This window comes from Plectropomus leopardus, chromosome 21 (genome assembly GCF_026936395.1).
Source record: "Plectropomus leopardus strain MGB_pleo_1.0 chromosome 21, ASM2693639v1, whole genome shotgun sequence".
Lineage (NCBI taxonomy): Eukaryota > Metazoa > Chordata > Actinopteri > Perciformes > Serranidae > Plectropomus > Plectropomus leopardus.
Window position 1 is genome coordinate 11,115,399 of NC_142196.1, and position 26,603 is coordinate 11,142,001.

A 26,603-nucleotide genomic window follows, 5' to 3' on the forward strand; every position below is an offset into this window, starting at 1 on the left:
GCATTTTCTCTCTTTCTGCTGTTCCTCCTGTTTTTCTCTCTATTCTCTCCATCTCTACCTCCCACACTCCCACTCCCTCTCTCTCCCTCTCTCTCTCTCTCTCTCTTGCTCTTACTCTTTCTCTCTCGTTCTCTGCACCCCCTCTGTCCCAACACAGTGATGAAGATTGATGCTCAGGTCCTAATTAGCATCTGCTTTGGTATGCACACTGCCAGTCCGTCCATTCCTGACCCTCCAATCAGTTAACTGACATGACAGGCCTTGTCCAATCAGATTAAGGCCAGCGGGACAGGCTTCCTGTGTGGAGCTGTCACTCCAGATGCATTGTGATCCCTGCTGATGGATGTGATTTGGGCAAGGCGACCCAAATCAAATACCCTTGTTTTTTGAAATTGTGTGCATAATCATGCACCGTATGAGGAAGATTAACATCAAATAAATGAAACAGTGTGCAATGAATCTTTCTCATCCGAGAAGCTTTTTCAGTTCTCTGAAGAAGAAGAACTGAAGAGGTCTCACCGATGAGAGGTGCAAACGTCTTTTAAGAAACTCAAGCAAGTCCAGTTGCCTGCGATATAGCACTTAGAATCACCATGACCTGGATGACTGATAATCTTCACCAACATTTCACTGTCAAAAGTTTTTCACTGAATAAAGTGTTTATAAATTAATGTGATTTGATAGGACTTGTAATTGACCCTGTTGAAAGGTTCTGGTCCTGCTTTATCTTGCAATATCTATGATAATTGGTGACATGATGACTGCATTTCAGTATTGCAGGCAGCTTTAAACAGCAATTGGAAGATCTGTGTACAGCTCAGCAATCTCACTATATCATTTTAATAAAGAAAACTAAAGAAGACAGTCTAAGACAGTGACACTGAGCTCATTAAATGTTGTCTTTTGCAGCACTTTAAATAACTGCATATACAGGCCCTTGTTTCCTTTTAATTTGTGTTTGGGTATGCAAGTAAAAATAGTAAGTGCAGTCAGAAGGAGTTGAAGATACATTTATTGGCTCTTGATAAAAATGCAGACTCTAAAGAGTATAAATTGTCCTACAAGGATTATAACTTCTTATTATTTTTCTTTAACTCCTTTTTTTAGCTTATTTTATGTACTGTGTTGCTTTGCTATCATCTTTGATAAACGAAATCTACCGGCACTAAAGCTTAGCAATGAACTGCTGTGGATGAAAGCTGCAGCAACATGTATTTTAGTCACGTAAAATTGAAAATCATTATCACCTGTATATTGTGCTTTTGGAATATTTCTCCACTTTACAATACGCACTAACCAATCAAGGCAACAGTAAACCAGCAACTCCCATGCTCTGCAAAGTAAAATTATTATTATTTTTTTCAATGGAGTCTTGCGGCTTTGAGATCTCCCTGAGAAAGATCCCTGTTGGAAAGGGAGGTCTGACAGCAAGGTAAAGTGGTGAACATGTTATATAAAATACACTTTGACTGATATTGATTGTTTTTAGGTGGGCTGTTTTAGGTGCAGGTGTGTGTTTGACTTTTTGTATATCAGGTCTTCTCTGGAGTAATGGTTTCATGGTGTATGTGTTCGTTAGCTTTGCTGTAATGTACTTTATGTGCGGGAACAGGTATAAATGTATTCATAGTGACTGTGCACAAGGCCATTCCACTCAGCTGCCCTCATGTGCAATTTGACTCTTCATGAACACTAAACTTTATAACTCAATGGCACTCATCTTACTTCAGCTTTGTTGTTATTTATCACATTTTTCATTACATAATTCATCCTTGTTCACCGTGCCTCTGCCATTTCATTCAATTGAGTTCAGGGATACGGGGAACATGACAGTGAATGATGCAACAGTGGGAAGATGTATTGCTGTCACTCATGTCTCTCCCTCCACCTGCAGCTTTCCTCAGCCAGGGGAGCAGCAGCAACAATCAGCCAATCTGTGTGGAAATCAGCCTTGTTTAACACACAGCTATTGTAATTGTGTGCGTGTGTGTGTCTAATCAGTGTTTTTTTTTTTCAAATCAGATGAGCTGAGCTTTGTTTTCTCACTCTGTGTGGGTGCACATACATATATCGATGTATCAGTGGTCATTTTGGGAATTCAGACAAAGGTTCAGCTCTCTCATGAGACCTGAGCTTGAAAAGAGAGAGATATGAAGAGAAGTTTTCATGAAAGGAAAGAAATCCTTTGATGAATCTTGCATTTTCATGTGTTGTACTCTTCTGTCACATTTTGCCTCCCGCCCATGCGTGCGTGCGCGCGCATGTGTGTGTGTGCGTGTGTGTGTGTGTGTGACACTGCATCAAAGCCCCACCATCACACAGCAGTCTTTTCCTATGTCCCAGTTATATCACTCTGTCTCTGCCTCCACCCTCCCTCCCCCACAATCTCCCTTGCCACCTGCCTTTATTCTCAGTATGTCAGACTGCTCTCCTGCCATACCTAGTGTTTCCATTCAAAGTATTTCGCTGCATCACGCCTCCGCATGCCTCAAGAGATGGCAAAGTAACCCGTCTAACCAGGAACACGGAGCTCTGCGTGCCAACAGTACCCCCTAATTTATTCTCATACCCAGCGGCGTGTCATATCAAGAACATCAGGGTTTTTTTTTTTAAAAAAAGCAAGTCAACAAATTGTACTGTGTGGCATTTATTACCACACAAGACATGAAATAACAACATAAAGAATATAGCACACAAGCGGCAGCATATTGTTGCAGATTCCTCAAAAGTTGTGTGGGTATTTAGTGTGAGCTCTGCAGTTTTGTTGGCAGTGCCTCTTTGATCAATTCTCCCTTTTGCGGGCTGTATCCCTCTCGGTTTGCATCCCGCTGTTTCACGTCACTGGCTTGTCGCCTAGTGGTGCATCTACCAGGGCTGTAGCTCTCATTAGCACCTGTGTCGACATGACTGGCATCTCATCTGACGATTGTTTTCCTCTCTCCATGCCTTTATTTTTATTGTTCCATCTCCCTACCAGCTTCCTCTTGCCCTTTGTGCCCACAGTCGCCTTTGAATGCTTCTCTTTTCCCCTTCTTCATTCTCATTCTCCCTCTGTGTTTCCTCTCCCCTGCCTCTGTTCCTCTCACTCTGTCTCTCTCCCTACCAGGGGTTTTTAATTAATGGCGAGCCACGATGCTTATCTTATCAGCAGATCACTCTGCTTTCTATTAACTACACTGACAGAGCTGGGAGGCTGCAGGGGATGGATGACACGCACCACACACACATGCACAGCCATGCACATTAACACATCATCAGATATATGTGGAAGTACAAACAGATGAATATGAATACAAGTGCGTGCACACACACACACACACACACACACACACACACACACACACACACACACACAAACAGTGACGGACATAAACTCACACCGAGACAAACAGGCACAGAGGCAATTGTGTCCACATAAACACACATCATGATCCTATCTTAATCTTGCCACACACTCACTCACACACACACACATAAACAAACAAACTGGCCCGATGGTATCTGGCTGTGTGATTTAAAGGCCGTTGTTTGAGGGTCTCTCCTCCTAAATCCCCTAAATGCCTTGGGAATCCCTCCCTCTTCCTCCCTCTCTCTATCTCTCCTCTACCTTCCTCCTTCAGTCCTGCTTTCTGGCTGAACGAACACTTATCATTTGGCAGATAAAGAGCCGTCCACGCTGGAGCTTGCTTTATCTTTGAGAGCCATGTTTACTCCCCGTGAATGTTCTGCTTTTCACAGATGTTTCGTAGACCGCGTTCGCTTGATCTGACAGATGAGAGTTACAGTGTCGAGGCTTCATTTTCTGCCGCAACAACTTCAGGCACACACACAATCATCTGCCCCATCAATTTTAACTCTCCAAGCAGGTCAAATGTCCCATATTTACCACATTTTCATGTTTTGGAAGGCTGAGCTAGGAGGCAAAATAAATCAACGTTTTTCATGATGACTTGATGGGGATTACAGTGAGCTGCATTTTGGCACACAACAGTGAGCATGAAAGCAGAAACAACAAAATCAATCCTCAAACTCCACAATCGATGGGAGCGGCAAAATTTTCAACATAGGTTTTCTTCAGATGGCATTGAGAGTTGACAGTTTTCTGAAAGCAGTGAGAGGAAGAGAGAGAAGGGAAGTAACAGAGAAACAGTTTACAAAGTGGTTATTGGAGAAATATTACAGTAGAGTGTGGAGACACACACTTGTGCACACATGTGCACACACACACACATTCGCCCACACTTTCTTGCACAGTCATAATTTTCTCATTTGGGGGACCGTAGCAAAACAATTATCAGCAGGGGATAATACAATAAAGTAGACCATTTCCTGGGTATTACCAAGGGACAAAACATTTATTTCACTTTGTCCAGTGTGCTCATAGGAGTGTAAACTGCTAATGGTAGAAAGTATAGAACATAACTCATACCACTCACACTGCAGACAGCATGCAGGCATTAGTAATGCTGTGCTGTGCAGTTCTTCAACTTTTTACCCCCTTTTCAAAGTTTCCTTTAATTATTTCTGGATTTGTGGCAATTGGTGGTTGTACTGAAATTATCTTCAACATGGTAATCCCTAGATCATCATTTTTGCCAACTGCTTTGGTTCAAAACAATATATACAGTTTAGTCAGGACCACTGTAGTCAAGGAAATCTTTATTTCTATGTGCTGTATGATATATGGCAGTCTGCTCTGGGACCTCTCTGCCCCTCCTTGTGCCTATGTGGAAAGCTTAAGGTAGGGAGAGCACACCTCCCTGCCCTTCCATATGCATATATGGAAAGCAAGGGAGAGCAGCAGCAAAGACCCCCTGGGTTCAGAAAAAGGCAAGCACCAGTGACAAACAGAAATGACACTGATAAGTCAGACACATCATGACAAGGAGGAGCTGGGGTCGAGGCGGGTTTCAGAGGAAGCAGCAATAGAAGGTAGGCTAAAGCAGCTTAAATAAGGTGCCCTCGATGAAATTGCTAATTGGTTGCATAAAAGGGAATTATGGGATCCATCAGCTGATTGAGCTGCTTGAGATCAGCTGATGTAGCTGGGATGTGAGCTGGGCTTGACAACGTGGCCTGCCTGAACTAACACCATGCTCAGTTTGTTGTTTTTGCCACTGTACTTTGCATTTTGCATAAAATCACACCACAAACAACTGTGTGCTGTGTTTTTTTGTCCTTGCATCTCCTCGAAGCCTTTGTGAGTGACACTGTGCTATTTTACTTAAAACACAGATGTAATACTTTTATACAGCCACTATGTGTTGAATCATCTGGCTGTAGAATGTTGAAGGACTTGAAAAATGTGTTGTTCTTTCAGGTGAACTCAACTCTTTTTGAGCTATTTGTAAATAGAATCTGAGCCAGAATTTTCTCCATGTATTTTTAACAGTGTTCATGGATGGCATCTGCTTAGCCTGCTTGCCTAACCTACACTTGCTCTTATTTCCTGTGATGGGTAGAAATGACAATGTTTTGGCAAATTGGCCATTCAGTGTTTAAATTGCATCGTTTCCGTCCCACTGTGTTGCTTAACTTTTGAAGCCCTCTCCCGTTAGAAGAGAGCTCTTTTGTTGAAAACAGAACAAAGCAGATTTTTATGTCTAAATCTCTCTCTTATTCACACCCTGCTTTTTTATCTATACATGTCTGTCTTTCCTTGTGTATATAACCATGTAAGCGAACGTGTGAGTGTGTGTAGCTCTGGGTGTGTTTGGAAAGGAGTCTGTGATTTTATTGGACTACTTTGAGGTAATCTCCTGTGTTTGGGTGAAATGCTTTGTTAAAGTGCTGCAGGAATCAAAGTGCCTCTGTGTGTCTGTCTCTGTGCAGAGAGTTTGGGTGGAGAGATCCGGAGCTGCCAGAGGTGATCCAGATGTTACAGCACCAGTTCCCATCGGTGCAGTCCAATGCTGCAGCCTACCTTCAGCATCTCTGCTTCGGAGACAACAAGATCAAAGCCGAGGTTTGTATGTGTGTGTGTGTGTGTGTGTGTGTGTGTGTGTGTGAGAGAGAGAGAGAGAGTATTTGATTAAGATCAGTGTAGTAGAGAAGGGAATGAGTGTATTTTGAATGATAAAACCCATAAAAGCTTTGTACAAAGAACCAAGTGAATACCTTCATATGAGTTGTGGTCCAAACAGCTCGGGCTGTTTTGCATTTTCATGCAGCTTCTTTCAAGACATAGTGCTTTAACTAACCAGTTCCAAAGTGATGTTCTGCATGATAAAACTCGCCACACTCAACATCCCTAAGCTGTGCCTTCTATTGAGTAGTATCTATCGTGGCAGTGAAGTTCAATTAGTCCCAAAGTCACAAGATTGTCTCTCAAAAGCAATTTTGGAAGGAAGACCCTTGGAACTGTCTAATAAACCCTTTAATAAGGCAAGCAGTGCTCAAAATCAATGACAGCAGCACATGCAGATACACACATCTACACTCACAAATACACACTCTTTCTTCACATGCCCCTCAACACACAAACATAAACACTGCTCCGCCCTACATTACCCCCCAAAATCAATTTACGAGTACGTGCAGGCAAAGGCGTTGAATTTTCTTTTCTTTTTTCTTTTCATGAAATTAATTTCAGTAGAGTCAGTCAATAGCTGCTACTGCAGCCTCATTGAAAAGTGATTCCACATTGCTATAAACGCTCATTCATGCATAAATACAAAGAAACACACAAGCATGATGCGCACAAATGCAAACAAGCTTAACACACAATCCCAAAAGCTCAATATGTGAACCGGAAAAAAGAAAAAGAAAAAATTAATATCTGCAAATACAGGCAATTAGACACAAAGACACAGCTAATATCCATTCACACCGACCCATTTACCCACCCCCACAAACCAAAACACAAATATGCAGATGCAGATATGCAGTCACACTAACATACAACAACATCGCACTCCACTTCCACCCCCCTCATCCACATAGCTCTGAAAGAAACCTAAGTGTTTGTGTCTTTTGTAATGGGTATAATTATTCCCTGAATGGAGGTGTCCAACAATGGAGAAAATAGCTACTGTATATTGACAGCGGATGCTTCGGCCTGCCTTCATCAGTCTCTTTGATTGTTTTGTTCAGGCCCCAGGGCGCTGCTAAACACTATTTACACAAATTAAATCTGGAGGAGATATCAACCAGCCAAAACTGACGCTTTGCATCACATCAAATAAAAAGCAGGCACACATGCATGTATCTACATGCTGCCACACATGTGTACAGTGAAAAAATGCAGCATGCGCACATTGATGCAATAAGACACATGAAGAAATGTGCCCTCAACTGTACTTTGTAAATAGTTTTTAATGAAAAATAAACTTGACAGACGATCCCTAAGCCAGATATGGGATATTAGTTTGGTTAAAGATCCTTTTGTTGGTAGATATTACATTAATACTGTGATGAGAGAAATGGATTTGTTTTGTTATGATAAAAATGTATGTTAAAGCACTGCTACCCTTGAAACAAAGCAATGAACCTCTAGCTGTTACCGGTAGTGTTTACTTTTTTCTAATTTCTCCATTATAATAGTGCTGCTTTTCACAGTGTTCAGCATTTTTTTCTTGTCACACTTGAGTGAAAACAGTTCTGCTTCCTCCCCTCTATTTTGAAGTGTTTTGAAACTCAACAGCGCCTTTTATCGTCTTGCGTTTGATCACCCTAAGAGGCCGTAACACAGGTGTGTGTGAACTGTACATCCATCACATGAATGATTGAGCGCATCTTGGAACACCTTGACTCTCATTGACGTTGTTTTTTTCTCAGATCTTCCTTATTTCAGGCAGTATTCATTAAATTTCAATCAAAGGAAATTTGAAAAGAAAGTTGGAGAACAAAATAAACATTTCATGGCCTTCATAAGACTGTCTGTGAATGGTAGTTGATTTCATGATTGAGGTTTTCTCAACTTGTTGCTTGATGTAATTAAAACGCCTCTTTTGTTTGCTGCAAACCTTTTACGTAGATCTTGGTGGATCTTCAAGGGTCGGGGCGAGCGTTAAATGTCTTTTCAACAAGTTTCACAGTTGAAGAGTACATGTCTGTATGGCTGTCTTTGTTCTTTTCCGAAGGCTATAAAACATATGCAGGGGCAATAAAGGCAAGAAAAATACGATATACATCAAATAAAAACGGTTGACTTTGCCTTTGACTCTCTCTGCTTTCAACAGGCAAAGAAATAAGTGATGTTTTATTAATTCTTCGAGGCTGAGATAACTTTTGCCTTTTTTCAGTGACCTGCTCTTTGGCTGTAATTTCTAAGTAGAAATGGGATGGAATTATTTGATAATTCAGTAATAATTCTTTCTTTTTCTCATCCGCCTATCGACATCTCAGTCCTTGGCCTTTCTCTTAGCAAGAATTTAATGTAGACAGACATTCCACTGATTAAGATTAAGATTACAGAAACTTGAAGACAGATTTCTTCTGTCAATCCAATCTTTTTTGGATCAATGCTCTTTTTTTTATTGTTTACTTCACAAAAAGCGTGTATCCAGTTATATTTAACATAGCTCCATCGGAGAGTTCACAGTGCCTTCCATCACTTGTCCTCATTAAATTCCATGATTGGTTCCATGGTTTTGTTAGGAGACTATTTTTTAACTTAATTTGACACATTTGGCGTCAGTTCAATCTGCTGACAGGGAAGTGTAAAAAGCAGAGACCAGGAAAAGGACATGGTTTTAAGTGGTTATTTTTTTGTAGAAATTGGTTCATTTTTGTGAAGTAATTAGAACTGATTGATTACTTTTGGAAGCAGAGCAGACAGAGTTGTTATTTTGCCACAGAATAATTGTATTGTAATATTTCACATCTAACGTACCTTAAATTTTCTATTGGGATAAAAAATAAAGTGTTAGTGCATGACACATTAACTGTGTCAGATATAAAATGGATGTCACACAGCCTTATAGTAAATGTTAATTTTGAAATGTCACATGCTATGAAGACAGTGCTTAGTGACTGAGGTCTCCTCATAGATGTGTAACAATAGCTAGATATGGCATACCAAGATGGCATTTATTCATTGCAATGGAGTTGCTCGCCTAGCGCATACGCCAAAAAAGGTTCCTTGCTTCCGGGTCTACTTTTGTGGTATGCGGCCCACTGAATATGAATATGCCCCACCCGTTAGTTTCTGCTTGGCTTATAGACACTATACATTGTGATGACATCATAGATTTTTAAATTGCTTTTCTCACCTTAATGAAAGTTTTACAAATATAAAACAACCATGGCGCCACTATTCACAATAGACAACTTTAAAATGTACCTTGTTTTGCAATTTGAAATGTCCAGTCAACAGTTTTTCAGATGTCTTTTTTTAATGGTGACCTATGGGGAAAACACTTTTTTGGATCCGCTTCAGGGGATTTTTTTTCTCCGTAATACTGCAAGTGGCCACTAGAAAATAATGGAAGCAAGGCTGAGCTGTGTTCTTGGGGACCAGGCTCTGCTGTGTGTGTGTTTGTGTGTGTGTTTGAATCTGTTAACTTGTCTGTTTTAAAAATAACCTTCGACAGCAGTAGTTGAATATGCATGTCATTGGCAAATAACATGACAGCTTTGTTACCCAGGGATTCATATCAAAGTAGATGTCAAAGACGATTATTTAATAAAGGGACAGTTAATGCATTTTGACTTTATTTTTTTCTTCCAAAACTTGGCAGACCGCACAGTGGATGTTTTTCTTAAAGGACACAGAGATCCTCTGCCTGAACACTTTATTTAAGGGGGTCACAGTTTTGTCCTGCTGCTCCTGCTGTCTTGAATTGTTGAGAACATATCTTGGCTCATGCAGGTATCCACTGAACATTTCTAGTCATTATTAAATCAATGCTTTTCATTCCAAAACCAGAGATGTCATTTAAAAATTTGACAGCTACTCTTACAAAACACCATAATGATCACAAAATGGAATCAAATTATGGTAATTTTGAAAGTGTGGCAGGTAATTTCAGGCCATTACTTGACAATATATTTTCAGGATATTGAATAGTCACCTCAAGATCTTTCTTTCTAATTGGATATCTTCAAGCAATAAGCTGTGCTCAGAGCTGCTCACTTAAAACTCCCTTAGCTGTTATATTACAAAAAAAAGTTAATTAGAGCTTCAAGTAGTGTGTTATTTCCATAGCATGACAGTAACACAACAATAAAATCTTATTTCAGTTAGAAAAACGAATAAAATAAGAATTATTGTTATTTTTCGACAGAAGCACTTGGTTCTTGGATTGGCATAAAGGGTGATTTCCAACAATAGCTTGTGCCATACAAGCATTATGAATTTAGAAGGCAGTTATTTGTTCTGAGACGATAGACTTTTCTCTTATTTCCAGCCAGCCAGACAGACACAGATGGCAGGAGACACTGAGCAGCTAAATACAGCCACAACATGGCTGCTGTTTGTCGCTAAAGAGATGCTCTGTGGGTGCAAAGAGAGGAGGGGGAGAGACAGGAGCAGAGGTGATAGAGCGGGAAAAGGAGCAAAAAAGGAGAAGAAAACAAGAAAATATTGCTTTCTGGTATCTTGGATCTGGTAACACTAATGCGGCACGGAGAAAGATGATTAAGCAGCAATTTGTCTCTGGATGGCAGACGTGTGTGCGCTGGTGTACCTGTTTCATCACAGGTTGTGTGTATGTGTGTGTGCATTTGTGTGAGAGAATGTGTGTGTTTGGATGAGTCTGTGTAGTTCATTTAAGGTCCCATACTTATGTTCTGTGCCTTCACATATGCCTGTTTACATTCGGATGAACAGAGAGAGTGTGCAGTGTGTGTGTGTGTGTGTGTGTGTGTGTGCACTCGCGCATATATATAACAGGGAACATACTCATCGTTACACAGTCACCAACAGGAAGAAGCAAAACTAACAGGGGACATTTTTTAAGTCCCCACTTGGACATGCTCTAAATCATCATAAAATCATGTGTTATGGCCTCTGGTGAAATTTTTCAGATTTTGCCAAGAGGGGACCAAAGTGTGTGTGAGTGTTTATATCCATATTCAGAGCTCTCCTCCTGGTTGGAGCTGGTATTTGAACGACCATTCACACACGTCGCTTTTTAACACTCTCTCCCCAGCAGCCTTTCAGACTGCAGATGGGCCGTTAAACAGGCTTTAGTAATGTTAATGTGGGTGACATGAAGGCCACAGAATGTAATGTATCAAATATGATACAAATAGCATGATAGGGTTAATAAAGACACCAGTCTCCTGAAAAGTGATTTGTTATTAGTCTTTGCATTAAAATTCAAGGCTTGGCTTTAGGTGATTTCATAAGTTTTAAGCTCTATACTGTAATAAAATAAAGGGCTACCCAGAAGGCAGGAGAGAAATCAGTATTTTAGAGCCTTAAAAAAAGCAAGAAAACTATAATCCAAGCAGAATAAACCTTTACATAAAATGATCAGCAGTAAGATTTTTTTCTTTTTTAGGTTTAATTATGTAAAATGATGTAACATCAGACCTTGACTAGACCTTTAAAGTTGTTCAGTCCTGACGATACTGACCTGACCAGTTTTCACGAGCACTGAATGTCAATCAGTTTTCAGTATACTTCAATATACACTCTCAGTCTGTACGCATAGAAATGTAATTTGTTTGTAGGTGCACATTATAGAAAACATGTCCAAACATAGGATAATGCAACATGAGTCCACTGTTGGCTGGTACATAATGACAATTAGTTCCCTCTTGGATAGCATGGAGTGACGTTCACACTCCACCATGTAAAGAATAAATAAAATGAGATAGATAAGACTTACACAAAAGAATCTCACCTAAATAATTCAAAATTATTCCTCAACTATGATTACAATGACTGTGATTATTATAATTATAACTAATATTTTATAACAAACTATAAAGGCTCAGTTTTAGTGGATGGCTTATCTAGCTTGACACTGTTTTAATCTGACTTCCCCAGAGGGCAAGGAAATATTTTAAATCTAAAGAAAGGAAAATAACAATAACAAATAATAATAATAATAATAATAAGGGTAGGAAGAAAATGTGGAGAAAATACCAGCAAGATCTTTACTAATTTTAATGAATTGCTTAAATTAGTTTATTATCAGAATTTAACTTAACCTTGAGATTAGCTCAATCCTCCAAAACTCCCTTTGAGTTTTTAGATGCACTAGAAGCACTAGATTTCTGTCAATCTTACAATGTACATATGTTTTTTTTCTCTATACTCACAGGAATGCATTTTATTTGCTGATCTACTCTACAGGCAAAAGAGGTCCACACTTGTGTAGTATAAAGCAACAGGGGTCCACAGTTGGCTGGTACATAGACACAAGTTACTTGTAAATATATTTTAACTAAAACATGTAAATTTTTTTTTCTTCTTAAAAGGATCTGTAAGTATGTATTTTGTAACTGAATATAAAGGCTCAACATTGTGGATATCTTTACCATTTTATAGCTTGACACTGTGTTTAAAAGGAGCTACCCCAGTCCATTCTCATTGTTAACTTTTCAAATACATTCCCTCTGTCAGTGCTTTTGGCATACCTGCATCAATCTGGATCATGGCAGGATGATGTGAGATGAGAACATAGCGGACAGAGCCAGCTGGCATTGTTATTATCGTCAGTAGACAGCCAGACAGCACGAGGCACATCTGCATACATCTTGCGTGGCTAGCATCACTTGAGAATATGGATGGGCGTACTCAAAACTTCCATTTAACAGTTTTTACAAGCAAAAAAATGCCATGCAAGTTTAGGTTTTATTTTTTGAGGATTTAAAAAGTTTTTTTCTATGGGAAAAAAAATATTAAAAAAAAAAAGGTTTTTTTTTTTTTAAAAAAGGAATAAAGTTTCATCATCATTGAATGATGCCTTTTCAAACCAATATTTGCATAAAATGAAGCAAATAATTTAAAAAATAGCTTTGCTGGTCAAAGTCTTCTTTGTAAAACATCAAACCACTCAGAAATACTTTAGAGGGCAACTGAGGAACTGAGTGGATTAGTTGTGGGCAGACATACAGTGAAAATCAGATTTTAACCGGTTTAAATAGTTAAGAATTCTGTATAGTTGCAGTGATTTGACAAAATTGCAGGGTCTCCCAAATTCCACAGGAATCAGCTGAATTTGGCATTTATTGTTATGGTTGAAATCCAATGTATGTGTGCCCATCTATAGAATCCATTTATTTGTCGCTCCACATTACAGAAAGGGTCCACACTTGAGTTGTATAAAGTGACATGAGTCCACTGTTGGCTGGTATATAATGACACAAGTTCCATCTTAGATATATAGTATAGAGTGACATTCCCATTTCAACATGGATAAATGACAAAGAATAGGAAAAAAAAGTTAGATGCATTATTGTTCAAAGAAATAATCTTACAAAAATGTAATAATAAAATTATTTATTTTTAGGAAATTGGAGATAGAAATATCATTTAGTTTTTCAGTACATTGCTTTTTGAATCGATGTGCACCTGAATAAGTTTTTGAGTTGCTGTTTAAGAGTGTGCTCCTTTTTACCTTGTGTTGAAAACACATTGACAACCCATCATGATATAAATGACTAGAGCAATCTTTAATGGTATTTATAATATGGGAGGTTTTGTGAGCAATCAGTTTGTCTCAGTTACAGGGATAAGTCAGTTAGAGGAATGATTAACCTCTGAAACCCTCTGTTCAACTGCTGAGATGAACTATTTCAAATTCTATAGGTTTTTGGCTGTACTTTTTGGCTGTACTTTAACTTTAAATTCTAAAAAGGAAAGTCAGTCCACACTTTTGTCCCCTCTTGGCCTGTACAAAATGACACTTCTTGTTTTGTTTTGTTTTGTTTTGTTTTATTTTTATATTTTCTCCAATGTTTTAAATTGACCTTAAATCTGCATTAGACAGACAAAATTGTATATACATTACTAGATCTCAAGAAAACCAAAACAACTACAACTACTAAAACAACTAAAAGAAATATAAACAGCCAACAATACAAAAAAAACTGCAGAACTAGGATCAAAATAGGATTCACTTTCAAGTAAAATAAAAAATAACGCTGAGAGATTTGGATTGGATTGTCTGCTGTATACGACCTTTAAAAGTCTTCTGTTGTAGGAGAGGGAACTGAGAGTTTTTAAATGGGTGTACTGGCATGCAAAATTACCAGCACATTTATGGATTGTGTCTTTAACAGAGGCTGACTACTCATTTTGTATTGGATTAAATGATTTGCCATCTCTCTGTGTGCATGCTGCAGTGACCAGAGGGACTTATTATTATTCAACACAGTTTTGGTTTATATGAAGAATTTCAAATTCCTTAAAGGGTTTTTAGTTTATGATGTAAGCATTAAACAATCCTCCACATTGACTGAGTGGAGTGTCCAGCACCCATGTGCCTTTAAGGTTGCCTCTGAGAAATGAGTGACTTGGAGAGGGTGAGGGGTCCAGCGTGTGCAGCTCTGTGCCAGGCCTTGATTCTCTGCAGTGTGGGGGTTGGTTTCTTTGTTGTTGACGATGGTCAATAGGCCATTCCATATTAAGCTTCAGAGATGCTAATTTATATTAGCTAGAATGTTACATCCAACTCTGACTGCCTGAGACATGGGTCTGTCCCCTGTCCTGGGTTAAGCAAGTGGCACACAGTGCTTATTTTAGCTGGTACAACATCTCTGGATTTATGGGCAGAACATACTAACAGTTTACAGGTTGGTCATATAATTCTCCATTCTAATTCCCACTAGCTTGAATACTGATACAAAAGTAGTACTTTTTTACTGGATAGTTAAATATTTGAACATATTTAATCACCTAATAATTACACATGAATTTCATGGCAAACCATTGTGATGTTACATAGTTTATTGGGCCAAGTTAACATTTAATTGTTCTAATCATAATAAAAGGTTTGGTTTCAACTATAGGAGTAAAAACAAAACTAAAGAGTAAGAGTGATCGTCTGATCATCATGTTAAACATATTCAGGAAACAGAAATAAAATGTCAGAATGCAACATTGAGCCAAAGAAAAAACATGGTGGATTATTGTAGTTTTGTAACATAGGTTTTGTTATTGATCTGTAATGTTGAATTTATGTAGTCCATTTTCACCTCCTGAACCCTTTTCATTTGAGCTGCAGTGATATAAATTTAAAAAGGTTTGGTCATAAATCAGTTTGAACTTATATATGAAAATAAATAGTTTTCTAACCTATAAAACATTTAATGGGCAAAGCGTGTATGCATGCTTAACACAGCGCTGAGAAACAAAAGCATTTTTAAGTGACTGTAAGATTTAAAACAGCAAATGCAACTTTAAAATGGCCTCCCAAATATTATGTCAAAGATCCACTACATGGTATTTTTTAACAGTTTAACAATATACCATCAATGGTGTATCAGTGTATCAGCGTATACCATCAGTAGTTGCAATTTATTTATTAGTTATCAAGTAGTATTGACAAAGTGAAATTAACAGTCTGTTAACAGCCAGCTTAGGAAAGATGACACTGACATGTAAAATTACCAGCACATTTATGGAGCAAATGCATCCCTAAAGGAGGTTAAATATTCATTTGTTTGTGAAAAAATTGTTGTTCATCTCTCTAAGATGTTAAACATTTGATTCAGTGGTGCTCTGCATCATTAAGTAAGCAATCACATGGTGTTATAGATATATTGTTAGATTTATGAGCCTTCAGTTGATGAAGCTGACAAAATATGTAATTCCTCTACACTGAAGAGGTGGAGTGACCAGCACCCATATGATTCTCAGATCCTAACTTTGAATGTTGAACAGTGGAGACTGCTGCCACTGAGAAGTGAGTGACCTGCAGTGAGTGAGGGTTTGACTCTGTGCAAGTCAGTCTGTGAAAATCTGTCAGGCCTTGATTCCCTGCAGTGCGGGGATGGTTTCTTCTAGCTGACGATGGTCGAATTGCTTAGCATGACACATTGAGCTAAGGGGTTGCTTCTTCTCATATCCAAGATGCTGTATCTGATTTAGACATTGACTGAAACGTGGCTTATTCCCCCATCCTGGGTTTAACAAGTAGCACACACTGCTTATCTTGGTTAGTACAACATCCCTGGATTATTGGGAAGAACACCTGAAAATTGTACGGAGTAGGCATACAATTCTCCACTTTAATTCCCATTTTAAATACTGTTTTTTTTTTTTCAAAACTTGTACTATTATTGATATTTAAGTAGTTGAACATATTCAGTTACCTAATGATTACATCTGTTATTTCATGACATACCATTTTTGATGTTGCACAGGTTATTGCCTCAAGTTTACATTTCATTATTCTAATTATAATGAAAGGTTCTGTTTTAACTAAAGAGGTAAAACAATACTACAGAATTAGATACTCTGTAAAGCATCTACAAACATTATTTAGATAGTTAAAATGTTGTCAATGGTTATTGATTGTATGGAGTAAAACTAATTTGGCCCTTTTAAATGTTTATAGGGTGAGCTACATAAAGAGTACATGTTTTGTGTCCTGATTGTGTGATTATCATTTTAAAACACATATATGAACAGAAAGTCAATGTTGACATGCAACTTTGAGCCAAAGATAAATGTAGTGGAGTTATTGTTGTTTTGCAACTTTTGTAACCTATTAAAAAAATTTAATGAGGGCAAACATGTATGTATACCTTACAAAGTGCTTAGAAAGACATTATTTATTAAGTGACTCAAAAGATTTAAATAGCAACTGCAACTTTATAATGGTCTTCCAAAATAGTATTTCAAGATCTGCTACATGGTATTTGTTAACAGTTTAACAGTTTATTACCATTAGCAGTTGCAACTTTATAGAAACCATCAAACAATGTTTATAAACAGTTTTCAAACCAACTATTAATAGTTAACAAAGTGTTATAAATATTTGGTCTATCTATCCAAGAGATATTTATATTGTATAATTTACTTTTTTGTTTTACGAAGGTTTACAAATTAGTTGGAAACCATTAATACTTAGTTATGTATTTATACAAGACTGTATAAGTCTTGGTATTTGACTAATAAAATAACAATCTATAACATTACTTATAATGGGTAAAGTTAATTAGTTATCATTTCTTCATTGGTTATCAAGGAGTATTGACAAAGAGTATAATTAACAGTCAGTTAACAAATTATTAATGATGCCTATAATACAGTATTGCCAGCTTCAGAAAGATGATACCGACACGTAAAATTACCACATTTATGGAGGTAAGATGCATCCCTAAAAGAGGCTGAGTATTCATATGTGTGAAAAAATGTTATTCATCTCTGTATGATCTATGTACATTTGATTCAATGGCTTTGTGCATTCTTTAGAAAGCAATCTGTCTTTATTACATTCACACACAGTTTTATAGATATATTTTATATTTACTTGGCCTTCAGTTGATGAAGTGGACAAAATATGTAATTTCTTCTACACTGAAGAGGTGGAGTGACCAGCACCCATATGATTCTCAGATCCTAACTTTGAGTGTTGAACAGTGGAGACTGCTGCCACTGAGAAGTGGTGACCTGCAGTGGGTGAGGGTTTGATTCTCTGCAAGTCAGCCTGTGAAAATCTGTCAGGCCTTGATTCCCTGCAGTGCGGGGATGGTTTCTTCTAGCGATGATGGTCGTTATGGTCGTGAGGACATTACACATTGGGCTTCAGGGTTGCTTACTTCTCATATCCTAGATGTTGTATCTGACTGAAACATGGCTTTTTCCTCTTTCCTGTGTTAAAACAAGTGGATGTTGGGTAAGATAATGTTAAACTGTAAAGAGTAGAAATACAAGCAAGAATTCCACATTTGTCGTCAATTGCACAATTGACTACAAGCTATTCAAAAAAGGAATTAAAAATTGTTTTTACATTAAGGAACATCTGGCTGGGAAGTGACATAATAACCACACATATGTAATATCACTGAAATAATTAAAAGGTAATTATTTATTAAAGTGGCCCTCTAAAGCAGTAGGGCATCTTGGCTCTCAGTGGCTCTGTTTGTCTGATTTTTTAAGGCTATGGCCATCAGAAACACAATTACCTTAGTTAAACTTTAAGTGCTTAAGAGTCGTTTCCAGTTGACAACACTGGAATGTAAAGACCTGTAAAGCTGAGTGTCAATGTAAACTTATTTTAGCAATCTCACATGCCTTCATGCACACTCTCTGTGCATGAGTGACAATGCTGTATACCAGCCCTGTATTTGCCAACTAATTTACAACTCTATGTGTTACCAACTATAGTTATCAAAAACAACCAAAAATAGATATAACAATAAGAAAAAAACTTAGTTCTGGGTTGCACAAACCTCTTTGAATGGGGTCAACAGAAGATAACTAGTGAAGGCCCATTCATAGATGTGTATCCTGCTGTGATGGTTTTGAGATGAGGTGTTGGTGGCTCATCACCATTTCAATGCCCATCAAAAACACTAACATACCAGTTAAACTTTAAGTGCTAAAGAAAAGGTTTTAGTTCACAATACTGGAATTTAAAGTCCTGTAAAGCTGAGTGTCATTGTGAACTTATCGTATTATTATATTATTTATTATGTGCCTTTCACTTCATGCACACTCTTTGTGCACTGTGACAATGCTGCATGCCAGTGTGTGTATATGTTATAGACTGTAGTCATTAAAAACAAACATCTTTGAATGGGGTCTAGATTAGATAATGCTAAAATACACTTACAAACACAGGTGTTTCATCCATCACTAAAAACTATTCATTTTGAAACACAATGGAACACACATTACAAAACAAGATATTTGGTGTTCAAATCCATTACCTATCATAATAGCATGAAAAAGGAGCCTTGAGAAATACATAAAAGAGACAAGGCTAAAAACCAAAAATGAATGGCCATGACCTTTGACCCATAAAGCTGCACTGCATTAAATACCAACATGACTGAAGGATATCACAAAATGAGCTTGGGGACACTAAAACCACTGACAGTGGACACAGTTTATCACTGTATCTATAAATGCAAATTCAGACTTAACTATGCAAAAGTGAAAGCCAGATATCAGCAAAATCCAGAAACACTGCCAACTTCCCGGACCTGAGCTCATCTGTCACGTCACAGTGAATATTAAGACAAGTTATAATTGTGTTCACATTATAGCCTTTATTTTAAAAGCTACAATGGCAACATTTCTGGTGCCAATTTACTAAACAATGAGAAGCTTTACTGAATAGATACATTTTTGTATTAGATATTTTTCTCTTTACAAAATGCACCTTTCTATTTCTTTTCATTAATCTATGGTGGAGTGTGAATATCACTCTGTCCTATCCAAAAGGGAACTTGTGTCATTATGTACCAGCCAACTTGGGACCACCGTCCGCTTATTCTATATGTGTGGCCCTTTTTCTGTAATGTTGATCAACAAAGAAAATGCATTCTTATGCATATAAATTGAAAGCACGCACATACATTGTAAAAGAGATCCTGTGCTTGTAATAACTCTTAATGGGAATTTCCAGTAAAAGTCTGATAATAAATCTATTTTTATGATTAATCAGCAAATACTGTTGCTGACCTTTATATCGCTTTGGTCCTTTCTGGGAAACCCTTAATTGTAAAGGTGAACATCTAAAGTAGGAATTCCAGTATGTTTTTTCCATGGCCAAGGGATCAGCCAGTATGTGTGATATCTCTGATCTAGACACTAGAGAAAGAAGTCTCAGACTTGTAATGTCATGAAGTATAAAGTCTGAGCTGCTCCTTCTGCTCATCGAGAGCCTAATTTTGGGGACCAACAGAATGTTTGTTATCCCTTAAACCCAAATGAACTTTATTATATTGGTGTTGTCAGTTCTGTAACAGAAAATGTTCCCATATACTTATAACATTGTTCTGGCTGTTCTCAGTGTCATCTAGAAAATCTTTCACAATTTCATATCAATGGAGCAACTCTACACTTTTATATCACATGACATCACAAGCACTCCAGTTTTTGGATATGGGAGCGAGTTGCCCATGTTTACTAATGTTTTAGACTGCCTTAGATCATAGAAATAATATGTATGTATTTTAGAAATGGGCATAATTTCCCATTAATACAGTATCAAGCCATAAAAAGGTTAAGCCAGCCACTAAAGTTGAGCCTTTATATTCTGTTACACAAACATACTAACAAATCATATTTGAAGAAGAAATGTAACATTATTCAGATGAGATTTTTTTCACAAGTATTATTAAATATGTTTGTATGTGCTTTACATGGTTGAGTGGAATGTCACTCCGTGCTATCTAGAGAAGGAACTTGTGACATTATGTACCAGCCAACAGTGGACTCATGTCATTATATCCTACTCAAGGGTGGACCTTCTTCTGTAATGTGCACCAACAAACAAGTTGCATTTCTTTAAGTACAGACTGAGAACACAAGTATATTGAAAACTTGATTGACATTCACTACTTGTGAAAACTGGTCAGGTAAGTATTTTGGAAATTGAACAATTTTAAAGGTCAAGTCAAAGTTTGATGTTACATAATTTTAATTTAAAACTCCTTTTTTAGTTTTCACAAAAGGAAATGGAGGTGGACATTTTTTTTTTTCTTTTTAGAGTGCAAAGTTCAAAGAGTACAAACAGAAGTCGATTTATGAAGGCCCATTCATAGATGTGTATCCTGTTGTGATGGTTTTGAGATGAGTTGTTGGTGGCTCATCACCATTTCAATGCCCATCAAAAACACTAACATACCAGTTAAACTTTAAGTGCTAAAGAAAAGTTTCAGTTTACAATACTGGAATGTAAAAGTCCTGTAAAGCTGAGTGTCATTGTGAACTTATCGTAACATTTATTATGTGCCTTTCACTTCACGCACACTCTCTGTGCACTGTGACAATGCTGTATGCCAGTGTGTGTAGTATGTGTTACAGACTGTAGTCATTAAAAAACAAACATCTTTGAATGGGGTCTAGATTAGATAATGCTAAAATACACTAACAAACACAGGTGTTTCATCCATCACTGAAAAACTATTGTGAACACAAAGGAATACATTACAAAACAAGATATTTGCTGTTCAAATCCATTAACTATCTGCCATAATAGCATGAAAAGATTTAGAGAACCTTTGAGAAATCTCTGCATAAAAGGGACAAGGCTAAAACCAAAAATGAATGGCCATGACCTTTGACCCATAAAAGCTGCACTGCATTAAATACCAACATGATATCACAAAATGAGCTTGGGACACTGAAAACCACTGACAGTGAACACAGTTCATCACTGCATCTATAAATGCAAATTTAAGACTCTACTATGCTAAGTGAAAGCCAGATTCAACAAAATCCAGAAACGCCTCTGACTTCTCTGGACCTGAGCTCATCTGTCATGTCACAGTTTGATTTCTTTTCTTTTGGAAGCAAACAGCTTTTAAGGATTAGTCACAGACTTGTGTTAAATCATTTTATAGTGATTAACTAATTAAAATAAATATTATTTATTAAAAATAAGTAATTATATTGCTGATCATTTTATGTATAATGTTACTCGTTTATAGATTTATTTTTCTGAATTTTTGGTGATACATTGGTAGTTACAATTGGTCTGGTCTAAATATACATATATATATATATATATATATATATATATATATATATATATAAAACAAAAACAACAATAAAGTCATTAACAGTAAATAGTAAGATAAAACTGAATTCACAGGATTATGGGAGCTTTCTTTAAAAGATATACTTTGCTTTGGCAAGTATTATTTCTGTAATATTTATTATCACAAAAATGTTGATATATTGCAAGCAATAAAGTTTACATACCATTTTTAAAGATACAAATGAAGTTTTAGTGAAAAAGAAGCACTCTATAGGTGAGAGAACCAGGATAAACCAGTTTGACTGCAGTATATGGATGTCCCCCCCTTTGATAGGCAGGCGTCTCAAGGCTTCAGGTCCCTCTTGGCAATTTCTTTAAAAAAATTGTAAAAATCACATTTGCAGTAATATTGTGAAAGAAGACCTCAAAGTAAATTTTCAATTCTAGTTTTGTATTTTAAAATGACTGCTAATAAAGGTTCCCTCTTGGATAGTACACTTAGATAGTCCCCTATTATTCATGTTCGCATGTATGTGTGTGCGTGCGTGTGTGTGTGTGTGTGTGTGTGTGTGTGTGTGTGTGTGTGTGTGTGTGTCTTTGTCAGGGCAGATGGAGGTCTGGCCTCAGCTCAGATTACAGTTGACCACAGAGTCAGCTTGGCAAATTCATCTTCAGCATCATTTATAGCTGCTCCAGACACATACACACATATACTCCCCAACCAACCCACCACACACACACAGGCACACACAGACACACACGTACTTAGATTCACACTTGCAAACAGTTACCTACACTTCACACAAACACACACAGTACATATATTCACAAGCCCCCTGACATGTCAGCATCCCCTTCAGGCACACACACACACACACACACACACACACACACACACACACACTAAAGTTCAGTCACATCTGTAATTCATTTTGTGCAGCAGCCTTGTCGATATCCATTTATCCAACAGACCGGTTGAAGGGAGAAGAACGTGCCCTCTGACTCTGTGTCACACCTCCACCCCCACCCTCCCCTCCTTCTTACACACAATCATTTTGTTTAGTTCACATCTCATATATAACTGTGCGTCTCTCCAACTTTATCGTTACATTATCAGTTACCTTAATTTCTCCTCCTCCCACCTTTTAATGAAATGGTTTCTTTATTTTTAATGCTTAATTATAGTGTAGTGTAAATACAGAGACCCTTGCTCACATTACTCTCAGTGAGATCTGCTTTAGCCTCAGTGTTTTATTGTTTGTTGTGAGAGACAGCCAATGAGGTAAAGTCAATAGGGTAAAAATCTTATTTTAGATTTTAAGACCGTGAACTGTGCAAGCTGTGAATATCTGTTCAACAGACATCAGCATGAGAGATGAGAAAGACAGAGTGAATGATCCATGGCGAATACTGTAATAATACTGCATGCTTCTGTCCCTCTTTACACAGTGCATACCGTAAATGCCATTTTCCACTGTTATGAGTGTAATGTTTTTTGTTTTTTTTTTCCTTTTGGGTCAATTTCCACCACTGGCAACTATATGCCAAGTGTCTTTTTATATTTTTTACATAAAGCAACAGAGAAAAGCCTCTTCCATCAATAATGGAAGGGTTTTTTTTCTGTTTTTGTTTTTCAACTTAAGCAAAACTCTTGTTAATCCCTCGCCACAGGGTTGAACTACCCTCCAGGTAACCTTTATTGAATGTGCCTGGTTTGTTCTCTTTGGTTCAGTGGTCCAGAGTGCCCTGAGTTTGTTGATGGCTTGTAAAAGAAATCCATCATTTTTTCTTGGTAACATTACCTGTCACTCTCCATAATCTGGGACCAGATGCATACATGTGTACACATAAAAAAGCATACACTTTTCCCCCAAGCATAAACTGGTATTTATAAACAGAGAATATCACCAGGCGTGCACACAGTTTTAGCTGAAATACCTGCCGATTAAGAGATATGGATGAGATTAAAAATATTTTGAAAGACTGATAACACTGCTTTTAGGTGCTAATTTTACTGATTGTTTAATTATTTTGCAGGCAAGATTTTATGACTGATTATTTCATTGTTTTATTTACATACATCACCCTTCAAGTAATCATTTATTCTATTGTTGTGAAGCAGTATTTAACGTCTGTTTCGACAGGAGCACTATGAATGCATCGTTGATCTTCCATTTGAAGTTTGATAGTATTGATGATTGAGATTTAACTGTGATGATGGTTTACAAAATCATGTGATGGATTAGTGTTTGAATGCTACAAATACCCACAGCCATGCATAATGATGGTCGCTTTGGCACTGTTGGAGAACTTCGCTAATGTGACATAGTCGGGGTAATTGCTCTTTCTTTATCGTATTTCTTATTGATGGGTCTAATGTCTGGTGCAGGGGCACAAGTATTGATATGCAAACAGGAGTTTGAGCGCGTTTCTACATCCGTTTATGGCTAAATGTGGGTGTGGAAATGAGGCTCGTGCATGTGCATCCAGTACGAGAATGCTCAAGATTTATAAAACAGAATCAGGCATACACACAGCTTTAATTCATTTCATTTTATTTCATTTTTATTTGTTCCGCTCATGTTGATGCACAACAATCATATTTACAATAAAAACAAACATTCATTGCATGACCAAAATGAGGCAGGGAGAAGAAAAGAAATCTAATTTTACCTGCCCCTTTCTCAAAACAGATATAAACAAAAAAATAGATGGTCTGTCAATTACAGTTACTTAACCAACACTCAAGAAAGAAAAAAAAATACATTGAGAAAAATCAAGAACATACACAATACGTCACCTTTAAACAAAAATACAGATTCTGCCCAACAATTTCATATTGTGTAATTATTCTCTCATCATACATTTTCTTACACGGTAAATCATTCTGTGTTCCACAGTTTGATGCCAACCACTTAAGTACACATCTGCTTTAGTGTGTGCTTTATAAATCTGATGGAAAGAATGCATATTTCTGCCCTTGTGCATACTCACAGTTCGAGTCGTGAATCTGCACAGACTTTTATGCATCTGGATCCCGGTGTCAACAACACCCTTTGAAATAGGTCTCAATCTGTATAAATGGTTATGTTAGTATGAAACTTCTGGGGCCCACCCACTAACCAACACATTCAAACTCCCACACTGGGATTATTAAACACATTCCCGATCCCCTGCTGTGGAGAGTAGTGTTTCTTGTTGCCTCTGTTGCTGTACTGTTCAAACAACAGATTGGATCCCCCAGTGTATTTGTCAAAGTAGATTTTCACTGTTGTGAATCTTAGTGTTGATACTGCTGTAAAATTATCCGCCTCCGAAAAAATATTAGGTAACCACAGGTTAATGCCATGTTTGGCCCAGTTTAGAGGGCCCCACAGGGGAATGTTAGCCTAGGGCCAAGAACTCAATTAGCCAAAGGTTGAGAGGCTCCAAAATGCACTTAGCCTGAGGCTAAATAGCAGGCAAAAACAAAAGCCCCCTGCATGTGCCTGCCCGAGTGTGCACAAAAGGTTTAAAAGTGTGGCACATCTTCATTCTGTGTCCTCGCTCACAACATGCAAGCAGTAAACTGTCTCTGGCGTGCTGCTGATTAGTGCTGATGTTCCATATGTGGTGACTCAAACGCACTTGTTAGGCTTCACATGCCACAGACCCAGGTATGTGTCACCCTTGCGTCCCGCTGCGAGCTTTTACGCCAGCAGCACCTCTGATTCTCACAATCCCAGCTGTCACCACTGCTAACTGTTACCACGGCAATGCTGTCGCTATGGGTTACCAATAGCCGTGGCCGCCGCGGAACAGCGGGAGACAAAGACAAATCAATCTGCGCTTCTAATCTTCTTTACATGGAATAGAGGAACAGACGCAGAGGTATTGGCAAGCCTTGTAGGTAGCTCAGAGGCAATACAAAGTAATAGCACTATGGCTTTTATGGAATAACAGATTAACTGTGACACAAGCATAAAGAGGAGAGGGAGATCAGTACAGGAGGAGGGAAGGGGAGCTGAGGGAGGAGGAGAGGAGCAGAGGTGAGGACTTGAGGGCATAAGAGGGACGGCGAATCAGAGTGAGGAAATTGTGTGGCCAATGGAGCAAGGTTAGTTTGCCATTCATTGCATCCCTTAATCCATTTTAATTGAATAGATAAGCAAAGTCATTTTTGCTCGATAAACTCCTGCTGTGTCATCAAACACCCCCATCCTCTCCCTGCCCTCTGTCAAATTCTTCTGCTTTCTTTCACTCTTTTCACTGTCATCCTTTTTTCCCCACCTGGCCCACATTTATCATCTGTATGTTTTTACGATGAATAAATCGAAGTTAAATTGCACTTGTAAACAGCCATTTTTTTTTTTCCCTTTTTTTTTTTTTTGGCTTGGCTTACACTCATGGCAGATGTGTGAGGTTTCCACAGGAGATGAAACAATGAGTGCCAGGAAGAATCACAGAGAAATAAGGCTTGGAAGTCTATTTATTGCACTTAAAAGTTCTGTCAACATGTCTGTGTGGTACACTCCACCCATCTGGTGCTTCACGATTAAACAGACACTAAGAATTATTTTCTAGTACTTAATGTCCCAGGTCTGGGGGAGAACATGCGGAAAAATAAGAGGGTTTCAAGAAGCCTGATTACGCAGTTAACTGTGAAAAACTTTTTTCGGGTTATCTGGATGAGTAACTCTGCCTGTTGCAGTACTCCAGAGATTCGATAAAAGTGGGAGCGTGAAAGACAGGCTCTTTCACTCCCTCTGTTTCTATCTGAAACACGCACACACACGCACACACACACACACACACACACACTAGTTGCTCCATCCATGTTCACATTAGTCTCCTGGTGATCACAGCAGCCTGTTTCTGGTGATTAGTACTACACCCCTGTCGATTGGACTAAACACGGCTTGCTGTAAGCTCTTTGGCCCCCTAAGGCCGGAGAAGATCCCTGCAGTGGAGAAGCGATGTGGGAGGGTTTAAAAAGCACCAGCACAGGGAGAAGGCAATATGTGTAGCGCCTTGATGGGAAGGCATTATGTGTACCACCATAGGGGG

The 26,603-nt window shown here is 38.0% G+C and overlaps 1 protein-coding gene across 5 annotated transcripts in view; it reads left to right on the top strand.

The window, feature by feature from the left end:
- ctnnd2a (catenin (cadherin-associated protein), delta 2a) overlaps positions 1-26,603 on the top strand; it is a 318,237-nt gene that overhangs the window by 202,836 nt on the left and 88,798 nt on the right. For all 5 annotated transcript variants that reach the window (XM_088071967.1, XM_088071968.1, XM_088071966.1 and 2 more), the window contains exon 13: positions 5,833-5,965. In XM_088071967.1, coding sequence (XP_087928093.1) covers positions 5,833-5,965 — 133 coding nt within the window. The remainder of the gene's footprint in view (positions 1-5,832; positions 5,966-26,603) is intronic.